The 13,393-nt window shown below is 42.7% G+C and overlaps 1 protein-coding gene across 2 annotated transcripts in view; it reads right to left on the bottom strand.

Moving 5' to 3' along the window:
* KIFAP3 (kinesin associated protein 3) overlaps positions 1 to 13,182 on the bottom strand; it is a 161,879-nt gene extending 148,697 nt beyond the window's left edge. For both annotated transcript variants that reach the window (XM_082265121.1, XM_082265122.1), the window contains exon 1: positions 12,999 to 13,182. In XM_082265121.1, the coding sequence (XP_082121247.1) occupies positions 12,999 to 13,105 (107 nt within the window). In that variant the 5' untranslated portion in view covers positions 13,106 to 13,182. The remainder of the gene's footprint in view (positions 1 to 12,998) is intronic.
* Between the last annotated feature and the right edge of the window lie 211 nt (positions 13,183 to 13,393).

Below are 13,393 nucleotides of genomic sequence, written 5' to 3'. Positions count from 1 at the left end.
CTGGGTAATCTATATACAGTACATTACAAGGATTTTGTTATTCTGCAGTAATCACTTTGTGTTTGTCTGTGTCCATGCGGAAAGTGAAACTAATGGGAGTAGTTTCACAATTATCAACCAGCTGCTGCACTTGCAGGGCTCTAATGAGGAAAGTCTGTATCCCTTTAGACATAATGTCCTATTGGGAGTATCTGAAATGACATTTTTGTTGCAGGGGATGCCTGAAATCTGAATTGTATCTTTGCCGACTTCTGGGAAAATCAGTGAACCAATCATACAAGCAGGAAATGATGTTTCTGGGAGGCGTTATGTACACATTCTGTGTACAGAACACCTTCAGGTTGCCATATTGCATTTTACAGAATATTACAGAGCTGCAGATTGAAAAGAAAAAGGTAATTTTTAATAAAATTCAATTAAAATATGACTTGTGTTGTAACTGTATATGCTATGTCATTTTTTTAAATTTATTTGCTTTTTTGTTTCCGACAAAAGTGGAGTTATCCTTTAAGGTTGAATATTGTGCCTTGTTCTATTTATCTGACTACTGGGGAAAAAAAATGAGTGATTATTTTCCTTGGGTTTTGTGGGTTTGCAAGATACTTGCTTTTAGCTCAGAAAATAAGGCAACTTTTGGACGGTAAAAGGACTGTGATATATACTGTATGTGCAATGTGTATGGCTCAGGCTCTATTTATAATGCCCTTTAAAGCTATGCCTATTGTTCAGAGCACTGGTGCCAACTTGCTTTTTGCCATGACAAGCTATGCACAATGCAACTATTTTCAGTACACCAGGCCTTTACTATTCTAACAGAATCCCTGAACAACCCAGGCACATCACATTAGTGGTTCAATGGGACATAAAAAATAGTGGTGGTTCAATGAATGGAACATAAAAAATAGTGGTGGTTCAATGAATGGAACATAAAAAATGGTGGTGGTTCAATGAATGGGACATAAAAAATGGTGGTGGTTCAATGAATGGGACATAAAAAATGGTGGTGGTTCAATGAATGGGACATAAAATTTGGTGGTGGTTCAATCGGACATATAAATATCGTAAAAATTACTCTAAGTCAAAAGTACACAACACAATATGAGTGTCGGGAACCCTGCCATTCTGGAGGATTCCTGAAAACTTCACATCAAATGACTTTTTCCTCAATCACCTTCTGAGACAACACATGAAAGGAGAAGAGAATCATTACGAATTCTCCTAGCTCTGGAGAAAACCAACAGAAAAGCTGTCCTCAGGGAAATCAATTCATCCAAACAGTCCTAAATAGATTTAACCACTTCTCGACTGGAAGGTTTTACCCCCTTAATGACCAGACCATTTTTTGCAAGGTGGCACTGCGCTATTTTAACTAACAATTACGCGGTAAAGCAAAATTAATGTCCTTTTTTTCCCCACAAATAGAGCTTTAATTTGGTGGCATTTTTGATCACCTTTGCGGTTTTTATTTTTTGTGCTAAAAACAAAAAAAGACAGACAATTTTGAAAAAAAAAATATATATTTTTAACTTTCTGCTAAAAAAACATATCCAATAAAAAAAAATATAAAAATTCTAATTTCTTCATCAATTTAGGCCAATATGTATTCTGCTACATATTTTTGGTAAAAAAAAATCCCAATTAGCCTATATTGACTGGTTTGTGCAAAAGTGATTGCGTCTACAAACAAAACAATGGGATATTTTTATGGCATTTTTATTTATTTATTTTTACTAGTAACGTCGGCAATCAGCGATTTTAGCGGGACTGCAACATTGCGGAGGACAAATCTGACACTTAACCTTTTTGGGAACCAGTGACATTATTACAGTAATCAGTGCTAAAAATATGCACTGTTACTGTACTAATGACACTGGCAGGGAAGGGGTTAACACCAGGGGCGATCAAAGGGTTAAGTTTGTCCCTAGGGAGTGCTTTCTAACTGTGTGGGGGATGTACTCACTGGATGAAATTAGAGATCCGTGTTCCTGCTTAGCAGGAACACAAGATCACTGTGTTCATCCCTGACAGAACAGTGGTCTTCCTTGTTTATATCGGCAGGTCGCTATTCTACCTCTCTGGGGAGCGATCGTGGGTGGCCAGCGGACATTGCGTCTGCCGCTGGCTATTGCATGAAACAACGTACATTGTTTTCTGCAATAGAGCCGACCTGCTGCAGTATATATACTGTGGATGGTCGGCAAGTATTTAAAAGGGGGATTTGAGGAGGCCTTGCAGAACTTAAAGTGGAACTTTAGTCAGAAAATGAAGTCCTGCTTATACAAACCCGATTCCAAAAAAGTTGGGACACTATAAATTGTGAGTAAAAAAAAGGAATGAACTAATTTACAAATCTTTTAAACTTATATTTTATTATCAATATAATATAGATAAAATATAAAATATAAAAAGTGAGACATTTTGAAATGTCATGCCAAAGGCTTATTTTGGATTTTATGAGAGCTACACATTCCAAAAAAGTTGGGACAGGTAGCAATAAGAGGCCGGAAAAGTTAAATGTACATATAAGGAACAGCTGGAGGACCAATTTGCAACTTATTAGGTCAATTGGCAACATGATTGGGTATAAAAAGAGCCTCCCAGAGTGGCAGTGTCTCTCAGAAGTCAAGATGGGCAAAGGATCACCAATTCCCCCAGTGCTGCGGCAAAAAATAGTGGAGCAATATCAGAAATGAGTTTCTCAGAGAAAAATTGCAAAGAGTCGGAAGTTATCATCATCTACAGTGCATAATATCATCCAAAGATTCAGAGAATCTGGAACAATCTCTGTGCGTTAGGGTCAAGGCCGGAAAACTATACTGGATGCCCGTGATCTTCGGGCCCTTAGACGGAACTGCATCAAATACAGGAATGCTATTATAATGGAAATCACAACATAGGCTCAGGAATAAATCCGGAAAACATTGTTGGTGAACACAATCCACCGTGCCATTCGCCGTTGCCGGCTAAAACTCTATAGGCCAAAAAGGAACCAAATCTAAACATGATCAAGAAGCGCAGGTGTTTTCTCTGGGCCAAGGTTCATTTAAAATGGACTGTGGCAAAGTTGAAAACTGTTCTGTGGTCAGACGAATCAAAATTTGAAGTTCTTTTTGGAAAACTGGGACGCCATGTCATCCGGACTAAAGAGGAAAAGGACAACCCAAGTTGTTATCAGCGCTCAGTTCAGAAGCCTGCATCTCTGATGGTATGGGGTTGTATAAGTGCGTGTGGCATGGGCAGCTTACACATCTGGAAAGGCACCATCAATGCTGAAAGGTATATCCAAGTTCTAGAACAACATATGCTCCTATCCAAAACGTTGTCTCTTTCAGGGAAGACCTTGCATTTTCAAACATGACAATGACAGACCACATACAGTCAGGTCGATAAATATTGGGACATCTACACAATTCTAATCTTTTTGGCTCTATACACCACCACAATGAATTTGAAATGAAACAAACAAGATGTGCTTTAACAGCAGACGTTAAGCTTTAATTTGAGGGTATTTACATCCAAAATCAGGTGAAAGGTGTAGGAATTACAACAGTTTGTATATGAGCCTCCCACTTTGTAAGGGACCAAAAGTAATGGGACAGATTAACAATCATAAATCAAACTTTCACTTTTTTATACTTGGTTGCAAATCCTTTGCAGTCAATTACAGCCTGAAGTTTGGAACACATAGACATCACCAGACGCTGGGTTTCATCCCTGGTGATGCTCTGCCAGGCCTCTACTGCAACTGTCTTTAGTTCCTGCTTGTTCTTGGGGCATTTTTCCTTCAGTTTTGTCTTCAGCAAGTGAAATGCATGCTCAATCAGATTCAGATCAGGTGATTGACTTGGCAATTGCATAACATTCCACTTCTTTCCCTTAAAAAACTCTTTGGTTGCTTTCGCAGTATGCTTCGGGTCATTGTCCATCTGCACTGTGAAGCGCTGTCCAATGAGTTCTGAAGCATTTGGCTGAATATTGGCAGATAATATTGCCCGAAACACTTCAGAATTCATCCTGCTGCTTTTGTCAGCAGTCACATCATTAATAAATACAAGAGAACCATTTCCATTGCCAGCCATACATGCCCACGCCATGACACTACCACCACCATGATTGACTGATGAGGTGGTATGCTTTGGATCATGAGCAGTTCCTTTCCTTCTCCATACTCTTCTCTTCCCATGACTCTGGTACAAGTTGATCTTGGTCTCATCTGTCCATAGGATGTTGTTTCAGAACTGTGAAGGCTTTTTTAGATGTTGTTTGGCAAACTCTAATCTGGCCTTCCTGTTTTTGAGGCTCACCAATGGTTTACATCTTGTGGTGAACCTTCTGTATTCACTCTGGTGAAGTCTTCTCTCATCTCTTGATTGTTGACTTTGACACACATACACCTACCTCCTGAAGAGTGTTCTTGATCTGGCCAACTGTTGTGAAGGGTGTTTTCTTCACCAGGGAAAGAATTCTTTGGTCATCCACCACAGTTGTTTTCCATGGTCTTCTGGGTCTTTTGGTATTGCTGAGCTCACCTATGCATTCTTTCTTTTTAAGGATGTTCCAAACAGTTGATTTGGCCACACCTAATGTTTTTGCTATCTCTCTGATGGGTTTGTTTTTTCAGCCTGATGGCTTGCTTCACTGATAGTGACAGCTCTTTGGATTAGGGGTGCACAGATCCGACTTTTCTAGTCCCGATACCGATACCTGGCATTGTGTATCTGCCGCTATCGATACCAATACCGATCCGGAACTACACACATACACAATATACATGCGGCGGCAGTACAGAGCAAAGCCACTGCTTCATGTGTATGGCTCCTCCATTCACAGGCAGAGTGCATCTGATATCACTCTGCCTGTGACCTGGACCTATACAGGAAGTAACGGCTCCGTGCAAGTACGGGACGGCTGAGCCAGGACTCAGCAAAACCGGATCGGCCCGTGGATTGGTTAATTTTACCGATCCCTGATCCAGCTATTTTGGCAGTATCGGCGCCGATATCCGGTCCTAATATCGGATCGGTGCATCCCTACTTTGGATCTCATATTGAGAGTTGACAGCAACAGATTCCAAATGCAAATAGCACACTTGAAATTAACTCTGGACCTTTTATCTGCTCCTTGTAAAGGGGATAATGAGGGAATAACACACACCTGGCCATGGAACAGCTGAGCAGCCAATTGTCCCATTACTTTTGGCCCCTTAAAAAGTGGGAGGCACATATACAAACTGTTGTAATTCCTACACCTTTCACCTGATTTGGATGTAAATACCCTCAAATTAAAGCTGAAAGTCTGCAGTTAAAGCACATCTCGTTTGTTTCATTTCAAATCCATTGTGGTGGTGTATAGAGCCAAAAGATTAGAATTGTGTTGATGTCCCAATATTTATGGACCTGACTGTACTGCACCAATTACAACATCATGGCTGCGTAGAAAAAGGATCCGGGTACTGAAATGACCAGCCTGCAGTCCAGATCTTTCACCCATAGAAAATATTTGGCGCATCACAAAGAGGAAGATGCAACAAAGAAGACCTAAGACAGTTGAGCAACTAGAAGCCTGTATTAGACAAGAATGGGACAACATTCCTATTCCTAAACTTGAGCAACTTGTCTCCTCAGTCCCCAGATGTTTGCAGACTGTCATAAAAAGAAGAGGGATGCCACACAGTGGTAAACAAGGCCGTGTTCCAACTTTTTTGCGATGTGTTGGTTCTATGAAATTTAAAATCAACTTATGTTTCCCTTAAAATTATACATTTTCTAGGTTTAAACATTTGATATGTAATCTATGTTGTAATTCTGAACAAAATATTGACATTTAAAACTTCCACATCATTGCATTCTGTTTTTATTCACAATTTGTACAGTGTCCCAACTTTTTTGGAATCGGGTTTGTATATATTTTTAGGAGAGACTCTGGAGATTAAAATGGCGGTTGTTTAAATATTTTATGTCTTACAGTATTTGTGCAGCGGTCTTTCAAACAACATTTTTTGTGAAAAAATACACTTTGCTGAATTAAAAAAAAAAAAAACTAAAACGTAAAGTTAGCCCAATTTTGTTGTATATTGTGAAAGATGATGTTATGCCGATTAAATAGATACCTAACATGTCATGCTTTAAAAATTGCACGCACTCCTGGAATGGCGACAAACCACGATATTTAAAAATTTCCATAGGAGACGTTTTAGAAAATGTAACAGTTACCAGTTTAGAATTAGAGAGGAGGTCTTTTGCTATATTTATTGCTCTCGCTCTAAGGATTGCAGTGATACCTCTCATGTGTGATTCGAACACTGTTTACATTTGCAGGCGCAACTTACATTTGCATTTTTTTTGGTGCACGAGCACGCGGGGACAGGGTCTCTTTAAAAAAAAAAAAAAAAACTGATCACTTTTATTGCTTTCACAAGGAATGTAAAAACATCTCTTATGACAGTAAAAGGCAGTGACCCCAAACCCCTCCTCTGCACTTTAAAGTATTCAAAAATGCCAAGATCGGCATTTTAAAATACTTTGGATTTTTTTAAATGAGCACCACTGGCTTCCAAGTAAACCAGAAGTGACATCCTGGCGTCGCTTCTGGGTTACTACATCAGAGACCCGATCGAAGCGGATTCTGGCTTAGTTCAGAACTCCTGCCAGCCAGTGGACGTGCCGGCTGGTCGCTTGGGTCTCCCGGTGGAATGAGAAACCGGGGCAGAGTATCGGAAGGCGGCGGGAGGGGGGCAGATGTCCCCTCCCACTCCTTGTGATAACAGCCAAGCAGCTGCTTAGCCACATCTGTTGCTGGAACCACTTCTGCCCTGATAACACTAGCAGCCCGCAGCCCTTTACCTGAGCAAAGCAAATGAGAGCAAATGAGAACAGGAGTATCTACTATTTATACTAACGTTGGAACTACTTTACAACAAACGTTTATCTGTGCTGGTAGGTACCTAAGTGGGGGGCGGGGGGGGGGGGACCTACTCTACCTTGCTGGGTACATACCTGTGACCCCTGTAGGGGTACCTTCATCTGGTAAGTGCGGTCCAGTTGGGGGGGGGGGGGGGAGCACGGTTGCACCTGCTTTTAAATGAGCACCACTGGCTTCCAAGTAAACCAGAAGTGACATCCTGGCGTCGCTTCTGGCTTAGCCACATCTGTTGCTGGAACCACTTCTGCCCTGATAACACTAGCAGCCCGCAGCCCTTTACCTGAGCAAAGCAAATGAGAGCAAATGAGAACAGGAGTATCTACTATTTATACTAACGTTGGAACTACTTTACAACAAACGTTTATCTGTGCTGGTAGGTACCTAAGTGGGGGGCGGGGGGGGGGACCTACTCTACCTTGCTGGGTACATACCTGTGACCCCTGTAGGGGTACCTTCCTCTGGTAAGTGCGGTCCAGTTGGGGGGGGGGGGGGGAGCACGGTTGCACCTGCTTGCACAGAGTGATCTTCACTCCATCAAAAATACGAACAATTTTTTGCAACTTGCACAATATTGGGACTAATAGATGATATACATTTTTTAATATTTTAAATTTTATTTTATTCACTTGTATTTTTATACTCTATATTTTTATACATATACCAGGTTTTGGAGGATGATACCAATCTATGATCTATTATACTTTTTAGCACTGGTTTTTATATTTATTATTATTATTTATTATTGTTTATATATCATATTTTTGTATGGACACACCTGAGCACATTTGACACTTTATTCACATGTCATGTTATCAGATATTTTTTGCACATAAGACTTTTGCTCTGCATATGTGATATTTACGTTTAGGCAGCGCCACTATGCCTTTCCTTTTTTACATTACTATACCCCTCTGGGTATTCAAGGTAGGCAACAGCCTCTATATTCCTTAGACATCTGAGCGCGGAATTTATACTTATTTCTGATTACCACATCGGTTGTTATCACATGAAAGACGACCGTTTACTCTAAGAAATGGTGTGAAAGAAGAAAATGGTCGCACACCACCACGGAATCCAATGAAGAAAAGTTCTTTATTCACGAGTGGTACAAGGGACAGCAGGGTAGGACAGTAGACGCGTTTCACAGGACTGTTATGTGCTTGTTCCCTTGTTAGTGAAGAAGCACGTAGCAGTCCTGTGAAACGCGTCTACTGTCCTACCCTGCTGTCCCTTGTACCACTCATGTGAATAAAGAACTTTTCTTCATTGGATTCTGTGGTGGTGTGCGACCATTTTCTTCTTTAATGCTTCTCCTGGTGGCGAGCCGAGGTTCAGCACCCACCTTGAATCGTGGACTTTGACTAGCCTGATCGGTGTTATCTCTCTTCATTATTCTAAAAAATGGTACCGGGATGATTCCTTTAGCTGCAGGCATCACCCCATACAACCACTTACAGGTACATGTTGTTGCGGGAAGTGGTTAAAGCGGAGTTCCACCCAAAAGTGGAACTTCCGCTTTAGGGAGTCCTGACCCCCGACATGCCACATTTGGCATGTCATTTTTTTGGGGGGGGGGCGGGTACCTAGTTTTGACAGGTACTCGCTCCCACTTCCGCTCGGAGCGCCGCGGTGCCCTGAGCGGAAGTTCTCCTCTCCCCCTCCCTCCCTGCAATCTTCTGGGACACGTCAGAGGTCCCAGAAGATTGCCGGCCAATCACGGCGCGCAGCGTGACTCGCGCATGCGCAGTGGGTACCCGGCTGCGAAGCCGCAAACTGTAACAGCCGGGTGCCCACAGCAGTGATGCCGGCACCGAGGGAGAGGATCGAGGCTTCGGGCGGCCGCATCGCTGGACCGTTGGACAGGTGAGTAAATGGCTGGAACTCCGCTTTAAACTGCAACTGCCATGGTGCTGCACATGTGATCAGTTATGATACCAGCCATTTGATAGTTTGGCTGAGGTTGAGGTTTTGGTTGACAGTTTGGTTGGGGACAGTTAGCAATCCCGGCATTCCAGGAATGTAAAGGTTTTTGAAACCGTTAAATCAATGGGTTTAGTTTCACTTTGATTTCCTGCTGTTTGGGGGCTCTGTGCTTCAGAGAAATGGCAGCCTCCAGCAAGAAGCTATTATGGGTAAAGTTCCACTTTGCTGTTATAGAGGAAAGGCTCTTGTGAAAGCCTGGAGAGCAGGGACGGACTGAGCCCATCGGGCACTGCCCGAGGGCCCGGAACCAGTGGGGGGCCCCATGAGAGGCTCCTGGGGATGAAGTCAGTGCCGGATCAATGTCCGGCATTGTGCTCCACTCAGTGAAGATTCCTGTCAGCTGAGCATCTGTTGTCATCTCTGTGTTATTTCTGCCTTCAGTTCCCCGGATTCCCTGACCGCCTCCTCTCTCCCTGCCCACCTCGATGACCCTCTTGGTTGCTAGGACCACCACTGTACACACACACACACACTGAGGAAAATATCTGTAGAGCCGCTCTGCCTCTTAGCTCCACCCTCCAACTCCGACTCTCACATCTTGCATGCAGCAGTACCTGATTCCTGCCAGTCTAATAACAGAACACAAAGGAGGTTCCATATTTCTTGGGATACTGCAATAGAGGTTGTCTATCAGAATGGCTTGTTACAGTGAGAGTATACATAATGGTGTACGGTAGAATAATGCTGTCGAAAGTCACTATGGTCCAAATAGAGATCTTAAAGAGGGCAGGGGTGCTGCTATAAGGGGGATCTCTATGATCTCTGGAGGTCTCTAAGGAAGGGGGGCATGATATAAGGGAACTGTGAGCTAATGGGGGTCTCTATGGGGGGGTGCTGACTGCTGATCTAATGGTTGGTGACCAACTATTAGATCAGCAGCACCCCCCACTTACGGATCCCCCAACAGATCATAGTCTCCTTATATCAGCAGACTGACCATTCAGGGGAGCTGAGAGAGCAGAGGCAGTGGCAGTTCCTAGGTGACAGTGGCCTAGTTACTAATGGCAACACAGACTTCGCCACCCTCATGAAGCCTTCTGGGAGGGCAGAACAATGTGATCCCTGCCAACTGTAAACATAATTATCAGTCATGAATGAACTGAGCTGAGACTAGGTGATCAGCTTCATGATTAGGAAGGGGGGGCTGGGTACTGAACCAGCAGCCGGTGGTTCATTTTCAGCCCTTGCTGACCATCCCGGGCCCCTGGAGAGGTCCACAATGCCACCCTCCAGCTCTGGGGAGAAGATTAGACAAGAGCCCTGCACTAGGGAGTAGATCCCAGCTGACCCAGGCACAGGAGAGGAGACCAGAGGCTCTGTACTGGGAGTTATGTATAATCTAGGAGTCCAGGGGGTCTGGTTACAAACAAATAAAAAATGCAGGGGTAATCAAAAAAAGAAAGCTCTATTTGTGGAAAAAAGGACATACGATGTATTTGTGTACAGTGTTGCATGATTGTGCAATTGTTAAAGTAACGCAGTGCTGAATAGCAAAAAATGGCTTGGTCATGGGGGCGGGGGTACATTTTCCAGAGGTCTAATGGTTAAATATGTATTTTGAACATAGTGTAAAGCAAACGCATGTAATGTAGGCAGTGCAATATATACAGTAGGTGGGGCTTTGTGTGGGTGTGGCTTCAGTGTGGGCAGGGACACAGGGGGACCCATGATCTCAAATTGCCCAGGGGCCCCATGAATTGTCAGTCCGCCCCTGCTGGAGAGGGATCTAAAAGAAAATCTTCTGAGGAGAGGATCTTTTGCATTCCCAAAAAGACTATCAGAGCCCCTGTTCACACCTTTAAAGTATTCGCTGCCAGCCCTTTGTTGGTTGACTACATCCTGAAGGAATTTGGGTTTAGTCAAGAAATCTGCTAAGGAGTTCAATGTTCCCTTCAAATGTATTCCTGACAGGGGCAGCAGGTGAACGCCTGCCCTGAACAGTTTCTCTAAGGCCAATTACAGAATGTGCAGAGACCTGGTGCCTACTTAGCGACTGATAGCTGCCATAGACGTGGAACTGACAGACATGATCTGAACGTGATTAACTTCTTAAACTGAAATGTATAGAGACTTCAACGATAGCCTTAAGTTCCCTGGTATTTGAAGATATCCGTGTCCAGATTTTAGGCCACAACCTCTGAAACCACCGAATCATGTACAATAAAATAAAATAAAAAAAAACTATAGGTTGGCACCCAAGAATTGAAATTCCACACATAGGTATAAAAAAATATTTCAAAAACATATCATACTTTAAAGGAATCACATATGATACTCGATACATTATTTTTTTTTTAATTACAGAACTACAAAGACAACTAGTAGCAGTCTTTTTGTAGTCTTTAGGTTTTTGGATGATGGCAACCTACGTCTTTATCCCATTGTCAATCTGCCTCTCTCCTTTCTCTCTTTTCAAAAAAGACAAAAAGTAAGTTCTGCAGGGAGCTCAAATGTAACGGAGCCCAATGTACTGCTTGGATGTACCTGCATACTCTTCCGCAGAGACACTACTGAAGGATTGAACGGGGGATAGAACTGGGGAGGGTTTTTCCTTGTTGAAAATGCATCCCAGGTTGAGTAGATATTTGGTTTTTGAACACCATGCTGTAGCTGAATGTTGGCAAAAAAGGCCTCCAAATATGTAATGAAATGTGATCTATCAGGATTGTAGCTTCTGCCAAAATATTGATGCAGTTATGGGAAGAAGACAAGGGTATGCGAAGGGTAGGGAACAGAAATCCAGGTACACTTGTTTCGTCCCAGTTTCCTGGTAGCTGCTACATCTCAGCATTAACGTGGTTGTAATCCTCAGACATGGAATATGAACAAAGCATATCCCTCTATACTTTGTACTTGTATATATTTATAGAGCACTAAGTGTAATTTCTATCTGCTGCTCCTTTCCTCTGCTATCTGCATTAATCACTTCTGAAAAGTGTTCCTGAAACCAAGTGAAAAAAGGTGACAGGGGAGGGAGCTCCAACACACAGCCTATGATTGACAGTCTCAGCTCTGTTCCTGTGTGCTGTATGAAAGGGGAGGGAAAGTTGTTCCTTCCCTCCAATCAGCTCTTAGAGCTCTCCCCCTGAGCTCTGCAGAGTATAACTTCAGCTCTCCACACAATGTTTTCTGACAGCTCAGACAAGCTTTAAAAATTCTAGACATAGAACATATACAGAAAAAAAAAAATCTGCAGATAAGATAGGTACAGATTATGTAGAAGGATTTGTTTCATATCTCTGTGGATCGTCAAAGGCCAGTCACTTCACTAGGTATATAGAAGAGTTTACAACCACATAAAAAAAAAAAAAAAAAAAATCACGTATTTAGTTCTTCTTTGTCCATCATTTTTGTTTAGGTTATGCAAATTGCGTCCCATGGTACCAGTATCAGTATCAGGTATCAGTAGAGCCAGGGAAATTAAAAAATGTTACAAAATACATCCACCCCCCACCTTTTACGTAGCTTCTTGTCTAACTTCCAGTTAAAATACCGTGTATATCCTACTTTAGGGTATATATATATATATATATATATATATATATATATATATATATATATATTTATTTATTATTACTTTTACTGTTTCACAGTACAAAATCAACCCCTTATGTTAGTGTTTATCTGTAGCTATTAGTTTTTGTACTATAAAGGGATATTATTCTTGGTTTTTAAACCCATCATGACAGGTGATACAATAATCATGCTGCTGCTATTAAATGTCTTAGTGACAAGCAGGCGCAGGCAGTTTGTATCAAGCTACCTGTCTATGATGAGGGAGTCTGTCATGAATAATACTAACTGGAGGGCAATGCTCTAGGTAGATATACCCTGCAAAATGCACAGATCACACCCATGACACAGGAAGATGCCATCTTCTACTGGCTAAACAGAGGTGTACATTGGCAAGGTGTGGGGCAGCAGCTATAATAGCACAGCTCACACTGCAATCACTATGAGATATGTCTAACACAAGTACAACACACGTGAATATATGGACAGTGTAATGGAGGACATAATAAGGCACTGCCCCCCCCCCCCCCCCCCCATCCCCATCCCAGAGAACAATCCTTGGTCATACAATGACAGCTCACCTCTTCAGATATCGGGCGTCCTCTGTCTGCATCTCTGTACCAGCAGGAGGTCGGTGGAGCCGCCCAGGGATACGAGATGATGACCGAGAACCGACAACGGTTTGCATCTATTGTTGCCAAGGGAGAAGGAGCAGCCCAGACTGGCAGGGTCGCCGGAGTGACGTTCTGTCACGTGATCGAGTACAGTCAGCTGACAAGGAAGTGGAGGAGGTGGGCGAGTAGGAGGCAGGGAGCTCTTCTCTGGGATCAGATCGAATAGTAACCGGCTCCTTCTACACAGTGTGCTGGCCATTCTTGCAACGGTTACATGCTTTGCTTACATCTGTTATGTATGGAATGTAGAAACCCACAGGGTAGGGGGTGAATAACCACTTTCCTACTGGGCACGTTCACCC

The sequence above is a fragment of the Pelophylax lessonae genome (genome assembly GCF_965119305.1).
Source record: "Pelophylax lessonae genome assembly, chromosome: 8".
Taxonomy (NCBI): Eukaryota; Metazoa; Chordata; class Amphibia; order Anura; family Ranidae; genus Pelophylax; species Pelophylax lessonae.
This window is presented reverse-complemented; position numbering and strand designations above follow the sequence as displayed.